The following is a 16,181-nucleotide window of genomic DNA, read 5'->3' on the forward strand; positions in this document are numbered from 1 at the left end:
ACAAAGCGCATATATATAAAAAATACAATTGAATTAATTTTTTTTAGTCAGTCTTTGCAATAGTTCACTTACTTCAGCCACCTTGTATAATGTAACATAATTGAAGCATGTGTACATGCTTTAGCCTTAAAAGAAAAAGTTTATTTTGGAAAATTGACTCTTTATTAATCAAATCTCACTCAGAAATGATTTAGACAAGAATACAGAACACAAATTGAGCATTTTTAAATATATATGCTCTTACACTGTACCAAATTACAACGTACAATTGGCATTAATCATCTTTCTCAAATAGAAAAAGTTTTTTGTCAGTGATTGGCTTAATTTGTGACTTAACTAGTCTTTTGCTGCTATATTTAAATTCAAGAAATGTATCATTTTCATGCACTTATTGTAACAAAGCGCTTGAGAATCTAATATACTGTACAACTCTAAATATTATTTAAGATTTTTAATGAATATTAAATACTTTTTAAATTACAATTTATAATTTTCATAAATACTGCAATTTGCTTTGGTTTAAAATATACTGCCCTCTATTGATAAAAAGACTAACTGGCATTAGTTTTTTCCCATTAAAAAATATTTACTTCGTAATAATGTTAATAAATAAAACAATACTGTAATTGAAAAATTGTTTTATCAACAAATTATTAGGCTATATACATAGTTAAGTATTAAAATATTTTAAACATATGTTTATAAGTATTAGATAGGTGTATTTTATTAAGACATATACAAGGGCTTGCAAAAGTAGATATACAATTGTAAATCTGACAAATACTGATGTTAAATGGTGTTCATTATTATTATCTATTATTCCTGATTTAATTTATGTATAAAAATAAATGTTTATTCTTCTATATTCTTTAATAATAACAACTGTACACCTACTTTTAGAACCCTGTGTGTGTGTAAATAGTCAGCTGAAAATATGTAAAATAATTATAAAATCCTTTTGTAATTAACAATATGTTTATGATTATTTCTTTTCTGGATAGTATAATTGAAGTGTTAATATTCTTAATGTGTTTAATTCCTTAATGAGTAAATCATTAAAATGAAGATAAAAGAAGCATTTAATTTCACTATCTACAAATTAAAAATTTATTTACAAAACATACACATTTTTATTCTGCATTAGTTTTAAACTTTTCCATTATCTCTCTCTTTTTCTGTTTTGCATTCAAAATAGTCATTTTAAAAAGTTTACAGTATAATTCAACAGCAGAAGGGGTGTCATCATTTCCCGGAATAGGATAGGTTATCAGATTTGGAGAACAGTTGGTGTCCACAATGCCTATGCTAGGTATCAGCATTTTGGCACATTCGTGCACGCACGTGTGGGTCTCTAATACGTTGTTTAATGTGTTTAAAAACACGACCACGTCCGGTAACCTGGTGACGTTTGAAAACATCTTAGTGGAATTTGTAAACACTCCTTCATACCAATTTTTAGTGTACGAAAATTCGTTGCATTCCATTGCAGTCTTCTCCACTAAATAAGCAGTCTAAAATTCAAAAATAAATAATTATTAAATAGAATATATATTTGTAAAGATAGAGGAAAAATCACAAATGCTTACTTGTCTGTGGCGAGTCACAAACAATACCAAACCGTCCTGATAAACGATGTGAGAAAGAAAATTTAAAGCTTTCTGTAAATGTTCTACAGTTTGATCTAAATCAATTATTAAATGACCCAAACGGGATCCAAAAATATATGGCTTCATATGTTCGTTAAGCGTTCCTTCTTTGTGACCTAGGTGGACTTTTGCATCAAACAGTTCTTTTATATTAATCATGGCTTTTACATTGAAGAAATCTGGATGATCCAAAGGGTTGAAAACAATGGTTTCCTTACCTACATTTAATAAAATATTATTATTATTATTAATATCAATGTAAAAATATAATTTATATTCTGAATTTCCATATATATGTGTGTGTATATATAATATCTTTATATATGCAAATACAGTGCAAGAAATCTTAAACAATATTTTATATAAACTGCTATTTACATTGCTTTAATTAACAAGAGACAGTTAAGAACAAAAATTTTTGAAAAAAGTGAATTAAAAATATGAACATTTATACAGTGTGCCCGAAAACGGACTTTCTACAAGAATTATGGTATGGGCAGGCATTCTGGGTACATTACTGTTGATCCATACTTCTTTGAAAGTAGCACAAACCAAGAAACATATGGGAACATGCTGGATTTTCTGGATGATCTTCCTTTGAGTCAATGACAGGAACTTTGGTTCCAGCAAGATGGTGCAACAACACACACTGCCTTACCCATTTGGCAGAAATCTAATGCAATGTTTCCAGTACATTGGATTGTCACAATGACCCATCATCTTGGCCTCTCCTATAGATTTATTCCTATGTGAAACAATGTCTTCCAGACACCACCCATCTTCCTCAACGAGCTGAAGGACAGAATTGATACCATTCTTCATAACATTCTGCATGCAACTCTTGCAACAGTGACAGTTGAAGTCCTGCATCATGGATAACATCATATTTGAGTGAGTGTACAATACTTTGAACATTATCATTGATGAGTACTGTAGTGTATAACATGCCATACTCACTCAATCTGACTGTCACACAGACTGCATTAAATGTCACCAAAGTTATTTACATTGCCATCTGTAATTTGCAACCTATTCTCTTTCCCCCCTTGGCAAGCAACCTTTTGGCCACATTGTATTTTGTATGTAGCATTATGCTTTCAATTTAACTGTTAAAACTCTATCATATGTCTATTGCATCTTTATAAATTTGATAGCACCATTATATAGTTAATTATATTTTTTATGTATATAATTATAGTATATTGTGTATTATCACCTATTTATGATCTTTTAATAAGCAGTTTACAATATGCACTTGATCATTTCCTGGTAACTATGAGAACTATGTGCAAAAAAAGAACTTTTTGCACTTAGTTCTCATAGCTCTCACACATTTTAAGTGTGTATTAATCTTTTTAAATTGCATCAAAGAATAGAAATCTAACAATGTAAACATAATATATAGGTTAGTTCTTACAGATTTAATTTATATATTCATAGTAATTATTAAATTTATAACAGAAGTTTTCTAACTTGCTGGATTAATATGATCTTTGTGTGATTAATTTATTATCCTGTTTGCTTACTTATTAGTAGTATTCTTGTATAATAAAGGGTTATGTCATTTAAAATCAGTTTTCATTTCTAAATTTTAAAAACGGAGTAATTGCAAAATTTTTAATTGCCAAAATCAAAGTATAATTGTGTTTTTATTAACCATTTCAATCCATTCCAGGATAAGTACTGTTAGATGAATCAATTAATTGAATAAAGGTATTAATTACACATTACAACTCTCATAGCTATATCATTGGTCTTTTTCATTCAAAATATTTATTACACATTCACTTCAGCAGTATTCTACATATAATAGTCCACTGGAAAAAAGAAATACAGTAGAACCTCGATTATCCGGACCTCTATTATCCGGATTTTCGATTATCCGGATTGTTCAAAATAAACAAAAATTTTACGAATTTGCTGATTTGCACTTGGCGAATTACGACACTGTTTATGTACGTGACGGAATGCATAACTTTTTTTGTTTCAACAACGTCTCACCCTGCACAGTGGTCGTAAACTCTTAAATATATTTTGGGTTGTAATAAAAATATAACTTGACATACGTATTTATAAATAATTTATATTCAAATCACATCATTTCTATGACCAAGGGCGGCGTAAGGCATGGGCAACGTGAGCCACCGCCTATGCCTCGCGGTCCGAAGGGCCTCGCACCTCGAAGGTTTATGCATTACTTAAAAGCCGAGAACGCGACGAAAACATTTTACTCGTCATAAAACGATAAATAGTTTGTCAAATTTTTATTCATAAAAATGCAGTTTCAACTGCTTTTTATTTTATAAAATCCGTCTTCTTGAGCCACCAGAAGGCCTTTTAAACAATAGCTAGTCTGTTAGCGCTGGTCAGTAATAGACCAAATTCAATACGAACGTTTGTTTCTTGAAAATTTGATCACGATTTAAATAAAGTATTTATTGTTAATATTACCGATATGTCATCGAAAAGAAAACGTGTTGTATTATCATTAATAGACAAATTAAAGTATTTGTTTCGATTATCCGGATTTTTCCTTATCCGGACTACCTTCATCCCCAATTAGTCCGGATAATCGAGGTTCTACTGTATATTCACTAATTAAGTTCGGTAGAATGCTAATTTTCCAAGGTTCCACATTATCCAAGACAAACCTACAAATGAATACTCTTCTTACACCATAATTCATAAAAGAAAGTTTAAAATGATAATCTATTACTACAAAATAATTTATTTCTATAACATTTTATTATTTAACTTTAACGTGCACATCCATTGCAGCAATTAATTATTTTGATTAAAAGCGTATAACAATAACACAGGCCAGAAATTTCCATGAAATTTTCAGATTTTTCCGTTATTACTAAGAGCTGCGATAATTGATTGAAAGCAAATTATTAAAAGATTATTATGTATGCATTCATTTGATAAATTAAACTCAAACATTAAATGAAAACAAATAAAAACCAAACTCAATTATGTGCAATATAAAATTAGAAAAGCAGTTAACTAAAACATCATTAATATAATTAAAATGCAATATGCCTTACATTTTTTATGACAGAATTTTTTAGGGAACTGAATCATATATTAAAGTAAAAGACAAAATTTAATTTTCAGATACTGTAAAAAGTTTAAAACATATCAGTAGATGGCAGCACACTACTATTACTAATAAACAGAGAACCCCTCAGTATCTGTAAATTATTAAATGTATAATTTTTCATTTCAAATGAAATTGTTACCAGCAGATCATGGCTTTCAATCTCCCAAGTGCAAACTTGTATGATATTGTTTGAGATATTTTGGTTTAGCACCAAACTTAATTTAGTGCCAACTGCAAACAAATGATGAAAATATATCAAAGCTTGACTGTAATGAGACTTAGTCATGTGATGTAAAGGAACATATGATATTGTGCATACAAAGTGGCTGTTATCCACAGTTAGTTATTCATCTTGTTTCAAACAAAGTGAATAATAAAAAAAAATGTCAATGTCATGTTGTGCATTTGTATGTACTGTACATATAATATGAAGAAAGGATTATAAAGGAATATCATTCTACAATTTCTCTCACAATGCTTTGATGAAAGAATGCCTAGTAAAAATCAGAAACTTTAAATCTAAAAATATCACATGAATTTGTTATTGCTTAAATTATCAGCCATTAAAAGACAATTAAAACCAAACCAAAACTAATTAAATCTATATTTAATGAGTATTAAAATAAACCAAAATATAAGCAAACTTCTACATCATAAGAGAATTCATGATAAAAAATGTCAAAGAAAATAAGAGGTTTGTGAATTATGAAATACTGGATGGGAAAATCACTTAACACCTCTACTACAGAATATTTTGTTTTGTTTGTTTAGTTAAGTTACGGCAATATAACACTTGGGTGATCTGCCTAGGGGGAATGCCTTCTGGCAGGTCTTTTTAAGAGTAACTGGCCCCTCTTGAGGCGTTACAGACACGGAGAAAATCCAGAAAACTCCATGTGGCCAGACTGTTCTGGCAAGGTGTGAATCCACAACCAAACCAACAGTGTTCAGAGAATGGAACCACTTGGCTACTGGTGGGCCGCTACAGAATATGGAATGTACCCAAAGAATATACATTAAGCACACCATGTAACGTGCATAACTCTATAATGGTTTGAGGTAGGTCGATAAAATTTTCTTCCAATCAATTCTTTGTAAAATTCTGACCCTAAATGATGTGTCAAATGACCCCTTCCAATTTACAGTTTCATAGTTGCATTCAATATGGCTGCCGTGCATCAATATGTTTCCTCCTTGGTCTAATGTGTTCCCAACAGGAGCGAATTAACTTTGGGTATATTCTATATTCTGTAGCAGGGGTATTAAGCAATTTTCTTTCCCATCCTATATTTTTATAATTTAAAATGTAATCTTAATTAGAATTACATTTTTTTTTATTATATATCATTATATAAAACATCAATTGTTATATTAAATAAATTATATAGTTTCATTTACAATGTTTAACATGTTTTGTTCAGTATAGATAGATTATTTTTAGATCTAAAAATACACAAAAGGAAAGTTTATTATTCAAAATAATAAAAATTTAAAATTTCTAGTTGAAAATTTACTATGGAATTAAAAATATATTAAGGAACTTAAAATGTTATGTATGTTGTTAACTCGATAATTACTGGAATTCAAAGTATAAGAAAATTGTTATAATACAATTGACAGAAAAAAGTATGATAGTAGTCTAATCATCTAGTAATATTTGTAAACAGAAGGAACCCTACAGTTTACAAATTTCTTAGAAATGACAAGAACCAGGTAGACCCTTTACTGTAATAGGGTCGGTCATTTGCAATTTGGTTCCTTCTGTAGAATATCTTCCTATCTATGGTTCACTCAATCTCTTTCTATGTACTATTAAGAAAACCATTGTAATTAACAACCCTCTAGTCACTCTTGCTACTGTTACTTCTAGTAGATTAGGTGTACTATTCTCCCACTCTCTTTATATAGCATAGTTCTTTTTGCCTGTTCATAATAATTCATTATAGCTCCCCAAAACTTGATTTTTGGCTTGTGGCTCCTTTGAAATGTTCTGTGATCCCTGGTTGAGAAACACTGCTTTAGATGACTTAGCCAGGCAGCCTTAAAGTGAAACAAAAATTGTCAAGCCTATCAGAAGCAACACATCAAAGTCTTAAAAATATATACTGTAATTATGTATGCAAGGAAAAATCTATAAATTATAGAGAACAGAAAAGTATCTCATGCACATGGAGATCATGGGTTAAAATCCCCAAGATATAGAATATCATTGCCTGATTTGATACCTGGATTATGTATTGTATGGCTTGTTTATTATATTGTCATATAGAGAATATGATTTTGAATTTCTATATAATTTTTAAACAATTGTAGCAAAAATTGTAGATTTAAATATTTTGTTATTTATTTATTTATTCAATTTGTTATGTTCCATTATAATTTAAAAGCATTCAATTTTGTACAAATAATCTGAGAATCACTACTAAAATTGGCCAAAAGCTTATGTTTATTGAAGTATAATCTGCTAAGGTAGAAAAGTTTTTTAATGTGGGGGAAAATGTTTGTTAATGTGAGTTTTTTATCATTTTGGCTGGATTTTAGCTTTTATGACAGTAGTTTATTTAAAGTTTATCAATAATTACTAGTCATTATAAAAATATTTTCACAACTTGTGTTTTAAATTTTTCACTGAATCAGTTAATTCATGTATTAGAAAAAACAGAATTGACAGATCATCAGAAAGGCATAGAAAAGGATGTTGGAGTACAACTAATTATTTTAAATTCATTAGATAATTATTATGTGAAGAACATAATATGGTTGACGAAAGCAAAAAAAAATTGGGATTAATTAGATTTGATCATTATTTAGAAGTCTTGCACAAAAGATGAACTTAAAAAGTGACTCAACCAGCAGAATTAACTATATTTGCCAAGTGGAACAATTAGCTGCCAATTTGGCTAACCTTGATGTTGATATTAAGGAAGAAGATTAAATCACTGGGACCATTGGTATCTTATCTTTGCCAAACCTTTTCAAACCTCATGGCAAATGCAACCTACTTATCAACAAGCAATGAGCAACCTAATGGCTTGACTAATGATTGAAAAGCCAGAAGGAATAGAATCAAATAAACAATTATATTTAATACCAAACAACGAAAAATACAAGTTAAAAGGAAGACAGGTGAGTAAAAGATTTATTAAATGTTATTACTGTAATAAACTGGGTCATATCCAATATGACCATAGAAAAAGAAGAGCTGATAAGAGTCAAAAGAAATACACATGATAACAGCACTACTGGAGCATTAATTAAACTCAAGATTGAAAAATTTTGACATATCAGTACAAAAACCATTAAAACAATGTCTAATAAAGGTATAAGTGGTTTGGTTAAACTAAAAGATGAAGACTTCTGTAAAGAACATCAATTGGGTAAGTAATCAGAAAAATCATTTGCTACAGCTGAAAAGTAAAATTATCTGCCAGGTGAATTTGGCGCAGAGCAATATTTGTGATCTTATAAGAACTGAATCTTTACCCAGATATAAGTATGGGATGATTATCAAGTTAGTTGATTGACAATGAATGATTAATTAGGATCGTATAATTGTTTAATCATATGATTAATTGTTAATTGAAATTTTATATGTTAAAAAATACTTGACAACAATTAGTGTCAAGTATTTTTTTAATGTATGAAATTTCAATATTCTTTTTACTTTCATGGCTTGTTATGTATATAACACAGAAAAGTACTGCAGTTGTGTCAAATTTGACCATTCAGATATTTTTGAGACCTCTGAACCAAAATACAAAAAACTGAAAAAAATAAATAAATAAATTCTGCACTTGTGCATGAGATAAATGCGCATGTTGGCATTTATCTCATTTAATATCTCAAGAAGAGCACTTGTGTGTGAGGGGCATTGATACTATTAAATTTTAGTAATTAAAGGTCAAGGTGATGGGGAGATAGGAGGAGTCGTGTTGTATTTCAAGTGGGGTAACACTTAATGAAAATTTTACTCGTTATTGACATTTACAGTGTTTTATAAAATTCATTTCTATCCTCAAAATTAAGCTTTTTGACATTTCATAATAATCAATAATAAAAAAGTTATCTTTAAACAAAATCTCATATCAGATGGAACCACAGACAATTTTAATTTTGTTGCTAATATATCATAATGTTCTTTGCCAGGAAAGTTATGCAACTTATTGCTGGATTTTTTTAATTTTAGTTTTTCATACCAGAGGAGGTAGGCTTCCTTGCATATTTAACATGTATTCAGTAAAGTGTAATTGCAGTTTTATGACTATCAAAGACAAAACCATAACTCTGTGTTTTGTTTTTGTCTGCATTATTTATATAGAATATTTCATTTTTTAGAAAGATATACAGTATGATTATATGACCATGTAGCAGATTTACATGGCAGATAACTCATGTGCTTTTGATTGCAAACAATTGTTTAAATAAAAATGTGTAGGTAATTTTTGGCACAAATATGTTGTTTTATTTATACTGTTATTACTATAAAAAATCAATACGATTCTTATAAATTGCATAATTTTTAAAATACTTGCATAAATGCAAAAACTTTTTTTGAAATTGTGAGATCATCCATAAACTACATAATACTAAAAATTTAATACTTTTAAGACTATACAATAGCAAGTCTTTCGACAGCATTTCTCACACCTCAGGGAAACAACAGTCTTATGGCGGGTTGACTGTTGAGCCATAAGACTGTTATTTTCTTGAGGAGTGAGAAAGGACATTGAAAGACTCACTATTATATAGTCTTAAAATGTATTAATTTTACAATTATTGTCCTGGCAATTTTATCAAATGTATATGTTATACATAATACTATTTTTATACCTTTCAACTATGATTCCACTCCCCAGTAACAATCCATAATGCTGTTGCATATAACCATCCCCAAAATTATATAATGTATATCCTTAATCAATCCCTTAATTGCACTAAGGAATAAAATACAGTACATGATACCAAACATTATTTTATTAATTACATGCATAATGCACAAAGCAGTCACAAACAGTATGGTTTACTACGCAACACTTCAAAAACGAAAATGAATCATTCTATTACCCAACCTTAATCCTTACATACTTATCAAACACTAATTGATTTAAAGATTGGAATAATATAACATTTTTGTAAACACCATCACGATTATCCTGCATACACACCCACATGAGTTAAGTAATTTATGGACAGCTCCTGTAAAAATTATACCAATATCATTCTAATATATACTAGATCAGAAACTATCCTTATAAAAAGTAAAGAATTATTAATAAAGTTTGCATGAATTTGATTATGCTATTAATTTTCATTGTTTTATTTTGATAGTGTGCGAATATAAATACTTTGTTTAGTGTATTTGTATTTCAGCTTATTGAAAAATAAATGAATAAATTGCTTTGTAAAGATACCAAAAATATTTTGGTATCTTTACAAAGCAATATTTATCTAATTTCACATTTGACCCTGTTCATAACTTTTTTGAAGTCTGTTTTGTCTAACAGAGGCTTCCATGTATTTTGTATCTCCTTTCTCCTTTGCATCATTGGCATTTATGATCTTTAAGTGATAATCTGTACATGTATCTGTACAAAACAGTGTTGCATAAATTATTGATCTAAATAGTGCCAAGTTTTGTGTATTTTGAAGATACTGCAAAATAGTTTATAGAAAAATAATAAATTTGTTTTAAAAAATTTGCATACACGGAACCAATTTACGGTGTGGTAACATCGGAAAAATATCGAAAAAACAAACATTTTCAAACCCCTTCTGGGCTCTGCATCAGGTTCTAACATTTTTTTTTAGATCGGAAATTCGATTAATGAATGCCGTTCAATGTTTTTTTGATGTTACAACACCATAAATTGGTTCCATGTATGCAAGTTTTTTGTATGTTGGTGTGGTGAGTAGCTATTTAAATTTGTTATAGATGATTTAAAAACAAAATTATTTTTTTATCCATCCAATATACATTGGAGAAATAATAAATTATCTTACTAATAAATATAAAGTAACTGGTACAAATGGAGTTCTGAATGAGAGCAGTCAGGAGAAGTCACACTGTGAAAAAAATAGCATCACATAACATGAATCAGTCTTGGTCCAATTCAATTTTACTGTAAAAATAAAGCTTGCTCGAGAAACTCGGTCATAAAAATTTTCAATATCTTTTTACATTGTCAATCATGTTTTGATTTCAGGTCGGTACAAAACATTACGGTAAGTGAAAAAGTAATGGCAAATAACTTTCTATTATGGCAAATAAAAAATGTATTTGGCAAATGAGTTGGCATTGCTATAAAAAAGCCAGGGTGAGCCTGGGAGTCATAGACCACGCCCACAGGAGTAAAAAAAATCTGGAACTATTTCTCAAAACAACACAAAAAAATCTGCTGTTTTCCACTTTACTACAGATGCCCAAAAGCTTATAGTTGGTGCAATAGTATTGCAAAAGTAGTTGGTGCAATAGAATTTCTTATATAAAATATAAGAAATACTATTGCACCAACTACTTCTGGGGTATATCTATATACCGATGTTTGAAAGTTTGAGGATCCACCACCGAGCTAGCCCGGCATTGGATCCGTGGACTGCCATCGTTTGTCAATGGCGGTCCCCGGATCTAGCGCTAGGTGCCGTGGTGGCAGTGAGCACAGCCAAAAAATAGCCATAATTGCTTGGCCCAAAGATCAAGCTGGAGAAAAGCACTGGCACGACAAAAGGCAAGGAGTAGACACCTTCCCAGTCACTAAGTGACCAGTAGGCCATCCGTTGCAGATACCACAACCGCGCACTTTGATCTTAGCAAAAGGTCTTTTGGCTACACTGCTGTACAATACGTAAGTACCATAGAAGTATAAAAGTCAAAGAAACCACTGGTTTACATCGGTTCCTTTGACTTTTTTAATCTTATGTGCACTTTCTATATCCTCATTCAGAGTTGCATTTGTATCTAATTGACACATACTAGAACATTATAAAGTTATTTCATATCAAAACATTACCACGTGACTCATCTTGCGAAGATACTTGAACCAAAACAGGTTTAGCTGACAAAGTAGAGCTCCTAGCATTAGGCAGACGTATATTTCTAATATATCCTATAAATTACCGAAAAAATATATAATTATTACACTTTAATTAATGTATCTTATATCTAATTTGACAATACTCACTACAAACACGAGAAGCAGCGAGCATGCTGCTGAAGGCCGCCATTTTGTTTTTAGCGCCATCTATTTTAACTTTTTTATAATTTTATGAAAACTATAGGAATATATTACGCTGGAAAAATGCATAAAATTCAAAAATTTCGATAATTTTATCATTTAAATTTAAAAAACGAGAGTAAAATTAGCGATAAATCAATATTTAAATTTTCAGAAATAACGGCGCCATCTGGTTGCGCATAAGCGTAAATCGAAGATGGTAAGTTGATTGTAATGTTATGCTTTTTGTTAAATCCATTTCTATGTTAAACTTGACCTTTTTTTGTAGTAAAATATTGATTTTTTCCTTCGTTTAGTAATTTTTAGGAATGATTTGGATGAATGTATCAATTCTACGGGTGATTTTTTTAATTACAAGTCCATTTATTATCCTAAATTCATTATAAAATGACTTCCATATAGTTAACATTGTATATAATGGAAAATCTATCCATTAATGAAGCGCAACAATTGTTTGAGAAAAAATTCGAATTTAAACCCATAAATGAATTAATTTTGCCAGATTTGGAAGTGTTTTTCACGGCAGAACAGTGGAAAGTGGAAAGATTTATACAGTTGAAGAAAGAACTCAATGAAACAAAAAACTTGTTGAACGACAAAGAAATCAAACAATGGAGACGACACACCACTTACACCAATCGTGCCGGATTCGTGCTGAATACCGTCAGGTGCGAAATCGGTCCGGAACTCCTGACTCAGGCCTGGTTGAAGTTTTACGAGATTCTCTCTTCCTATCCTCTCGTTCCCTGTGGCGTTCGGGACTTCTCTAGTTTTCATCTGTGCGAGGCACCCGGAGCTTTCGTCACCGCACTCAATCATTACGTTTCTTGCCTGAAGTGGAAAGTTAATTGGAAATGGAAAGCCAACACGCTCAATCCTTACTATGAAGGAAATTGCCTCGGGTTTGCAATCATGGACGATCGTTTCCTCATTAAGACTTTAAAGAATTGGCATTTCGGAAACGATAACACGGGAAATATTTTAAATCCCGTTTATTTATACGATTTGATGGCGTTTTTAGAAATCGATCTTAAAAAGTCCGAAAATTTACTAGACCTGATAACTGCCGATGGCAGTATCGACTGCCAGGAGAATCCTGCCGAGCAAGAAAACCTCATCGTTGCACTGAACTTTGCAGAAGTGGTAATTGCATTACATCTTTTAAAGGACGGAGGAAATTTTGTATTGAAGATGTTTACTATTTACGAATGTGATGCAATTTGCATTATGTATCTTCTAAACTGCATTTTTCAGAAAGTTAATTTGTTTAAGCCTGCGACCAGTAAGTCGGGTAATTCGGAAGTTTATGTTGTATGTTTGAATTATAAAGGAAGGAATGATATTTTATCAATATTAGAAGTATTGAGGAAGAAAATAGGATGTAATTCGTTTCAGAAGGCATTATTTCCTCTTGAAATTATTCCTGATGATTTTCTAGAACAATTGTATAATTGTTGTAGTCAGTTCAAGGATTATCAGGAAATGACCATAAAGGAAAATCTCAGATTTTATAAAGGAATGAGTAGCAAAGAATGTCTTCATTTAAATTCTGTAAAAGAAATATGTGCGGACATGTATGTATCAAAATACAAACTTAAACGAATTAAGAAATCTGAAAAAATCATAAATACCAAAGAATTTAAAAATCACCAACATCAAATTAGTAATACTAAATTGTTTCCCGATGATATAATTCAGCAAACACAGAGAAGTGGCAGCTTTAATTCTAGACACAACCAACAGAACGAAGAACAGAAGTGCAGACTAAAACGAATCAAAAAGCAATTGTCGGAATGGTTTTCGTTTTCAGATAATGAATTCAAAACTGTCAAATTCGAACAATACTCAATAGAACCAAATGCAATGTGGATTAAGGGAGGATTTCCCTACAAATGTATAACAAATTCTAGATTTTGTTATCCTAATCTGCTTTCTTTGTGGATGGAATTTGGTGCAAGTTCGCAGTTACAGAAATGGAACTTTTGTAGAAACAGTTATAATTGGCATAATGTACAAAATGATGTCAAATGGGTAAATATGCTATCAAAAATTTGTGTTGTTTTTAATATTTGTAAGATACATACATCATTGTTAGAAGAATTTAAAAATATATTACCACTTTCCATAAACGTTAGAAATTTTAATGAAAATGTTGAAAGTATAAAAGATCCAAAATTAATTCATTTTGATCCATTTTGTTGTATACATTCCCATATTTTCAGGAAAGAAATTGATTCCAAAAAACATTTAATTGAATACTGCATAAAAATAATTAATGTTTTAAATGCTAATGATTGTTTCGCTTTATATTTACAAGGATGTCTCACGAGATTTACCGTCGGCGTTATATATCTATTGAGCCATTTATTTTCAGAAATGTTTGTTTTGTCTCCAAGTATCGATGCCGATTCTTCAACAAGTCAACTGTGGCTGTTTTCGGCACATTATATGGAAAATAAAAATCAAATTTTAAAACATTTTGAAAACATTAATTCTTTGATGGAGTCCAGCAGTAGGAATACTGTTATAGAAGTTATTCCTATTGAATATTTGTGTGAGGATCCATTTTTCACGTTCGTTATGAGAGCCAACCAAAGTTTTCTCACACGGCAATTGCATAAAATATTATCCGAGATTGAGAAATAAACTATTTTAATTAGTAAGATTGTTGTAAACGACATTTTATCGTTAGTATTGATATAACCAATTGATGTTTGGGTGCATAACCATCACAAATTCTCATTATGTATATTTTTGTATGAAGTGATTGATTAAAAAGGCAAAAAAAATTACTGTTTTTAGATATTTAATTTTCAAATCTAGTCAACTGTCTTAAAGATATAATAAAAATGGAAAAAATATAATCATTAGTTGTTGAACTTTAATCAAAGAAGAAATAATCCAATACTAATGCAATGAATGCAAACTACAGATATTTGAAAATGATGCCAACATTTAATGCAAATAATTCCTTAATGATCAGCAATATGTATTTTAACAATTCATTTCCATAAAGTATTGTCTCTGGAGAGACAGAAGCAACGGTTTGGACTTAAACCTCTAAAAAATGAACAATTGAAATATCTGATGCCATCAAAGAATTATTTGGATTAACAATCAAGGATTATTTTTTAAAATTCCTGCCAATATCTTTAAAACGTCTGTCACTTCAATAACTTAGAAAAACTTTTCTAATTTATTTTACATGTATTGTACATAGTTTCATGTTAAAGATGTAATTGTCTCATTCGGTGTTTCTATGTATTTTAATTGAATGTCGTTTTCATCATGTATTAATTAGGTACAAAATTGTAATAATTTTTATCCGATGATTTTCAAGTGGAAAATTGGTTTTCCTACTCTTTGTAAAGAATCAAATGTAATAAACATATTGATTAAATTTAGTTTTATATTGGTTAAATCTTTGTGTTCCTTTGTTTACATTTTCGAAATCTCTCGTTTTAATCTTGTAAATGTTGAACTTACTTTAGCAAATCATAACTTAGATACCGTATATGAAAATTTTATTTAGTTCTGAATTTTTAGTGTAATTTTATTCATTTTTTTACGGATTAATTGCAAAGTAAAGATATCAGTTTGTTACTCTGGAGATCCAGCTATGAGTCCAAGCAGAAATTTATAGGTAGTTTGATCTGTTTGTCATGTTCTGTTCCTCATCAACAAGCCACTTCCATTATAGATATGAAAGAAAGATCTTAAATCATAGATTATAAAAGAATTTACGTTCATTTAGATTGTGAAAGAACGATTTTAGTTTGTGCGATAGAAGTTAAAGAAAAAATTTAAGTAACCAAATATATTTTTGGATAAATTGGGTAATCAAACATCACTCGTAAAAATGAAGGTTTATTTATTCGGTTTACTGTTAATTTTGTGTTCTTTGAATTATATAAATAGATATTGACTTTATTAACATTAATTGTATTTTACATATAAATATATATTTGCTTATATTAATTTTCTGTAGAGATGATATAAACATATTACATTAGTGGAAAATATTAAATGAAAATAATTTTATCCATACCTTTATTAATTATTTATTAAATTTTTAAAAGATTACAATCCAATTTATACTTTTTTTATTATTAACTAATTAGAAAATGCTTTTAATTTTATCAGTTAATTGAAATTAAAGGAATAATAAATGAATTAGAGAAAATTGCGTGACAATTTGAT

At 29.7% G+C, this 16,181-nt stretch overlaps 2 protein-coding genes across 2 annotated transcripts; one reads left to right on the forward strand and one right to left on the reverse strand.

Moving 5' to 3' along the window:
* Nucleotides 1–1,098: 1,098 nt before the first annotated feature.
* LOC111634536 (28S ribosomal protein S2, mitochondrial-like) lies at nucleotides 1,099–12,027 on the reverse strand. The gene is made up of 4 exons (XM_023379332.1): nucleotides 11,928–12,027; nucleotides 11,757–11,852; nucleotides 1,587–1,864; nucleotides 1,099–1,511 (listed from the first exon to the last, which is right to left on the reverse strand). The coding sequence occupies exons 1-4, from the start codon at nucleotides 11,968–11,970 to the stop codon at nucleotides 1,131–1,133; spliced, it is 798 nt and encodes a 265-aa protein (XP_023235100.1). The 5' UTR covers nucleotides 11,971–12,027; the 3' UTR covers nucleotides 1,099–1,130.
* A 132-nt stretch (nucleotides 12,028–12,159) lies between these two features.
* On the forward strand, nucleotides 12,160–15,471 carry LOC111634535 (cap-specific mRNA (nucleoside-2'-O-)-methyltransferase 2-like). The gene is made up of 2 exons (XM_023379331.1): nucleotides 12,160–12,180; nucleotides 12,278–15,471. The coding sequence occupies exon 2, from the start codon at nucleotides 12,399–12,401 to the stop codon at nucleotides 14,625–14,627; it is 2,229 nt and encodes a 742-aa protein (XP_023235099.1). The 5' UTR covers nucleotides 12,160–12,180; nucleotides 12,278–12,398; the 3' UTR covers nucleotides 14,628–15,471.
* The last annotated feature ends 710 nt before the right edge of the window (nucleotides 15,472–16,181 follow it).

This window comes from Centruroides sculpturatus, unplaced genomic scaffold (genome assembly GCF_000671375.1).
Source record: "Centruroides sculpturatus isolate CEXI.00-Female unplaced genomic scaffold, Cexi_2.0 scaffold861, whole genome shotgun sequence".
Classification (NCBI taxonomy): Eukaryota; Metazoa; Arthropoda; class Arachnida; order Scorpiones; family Buthidae; genus Centruroides; species Centruroides sculpturatus.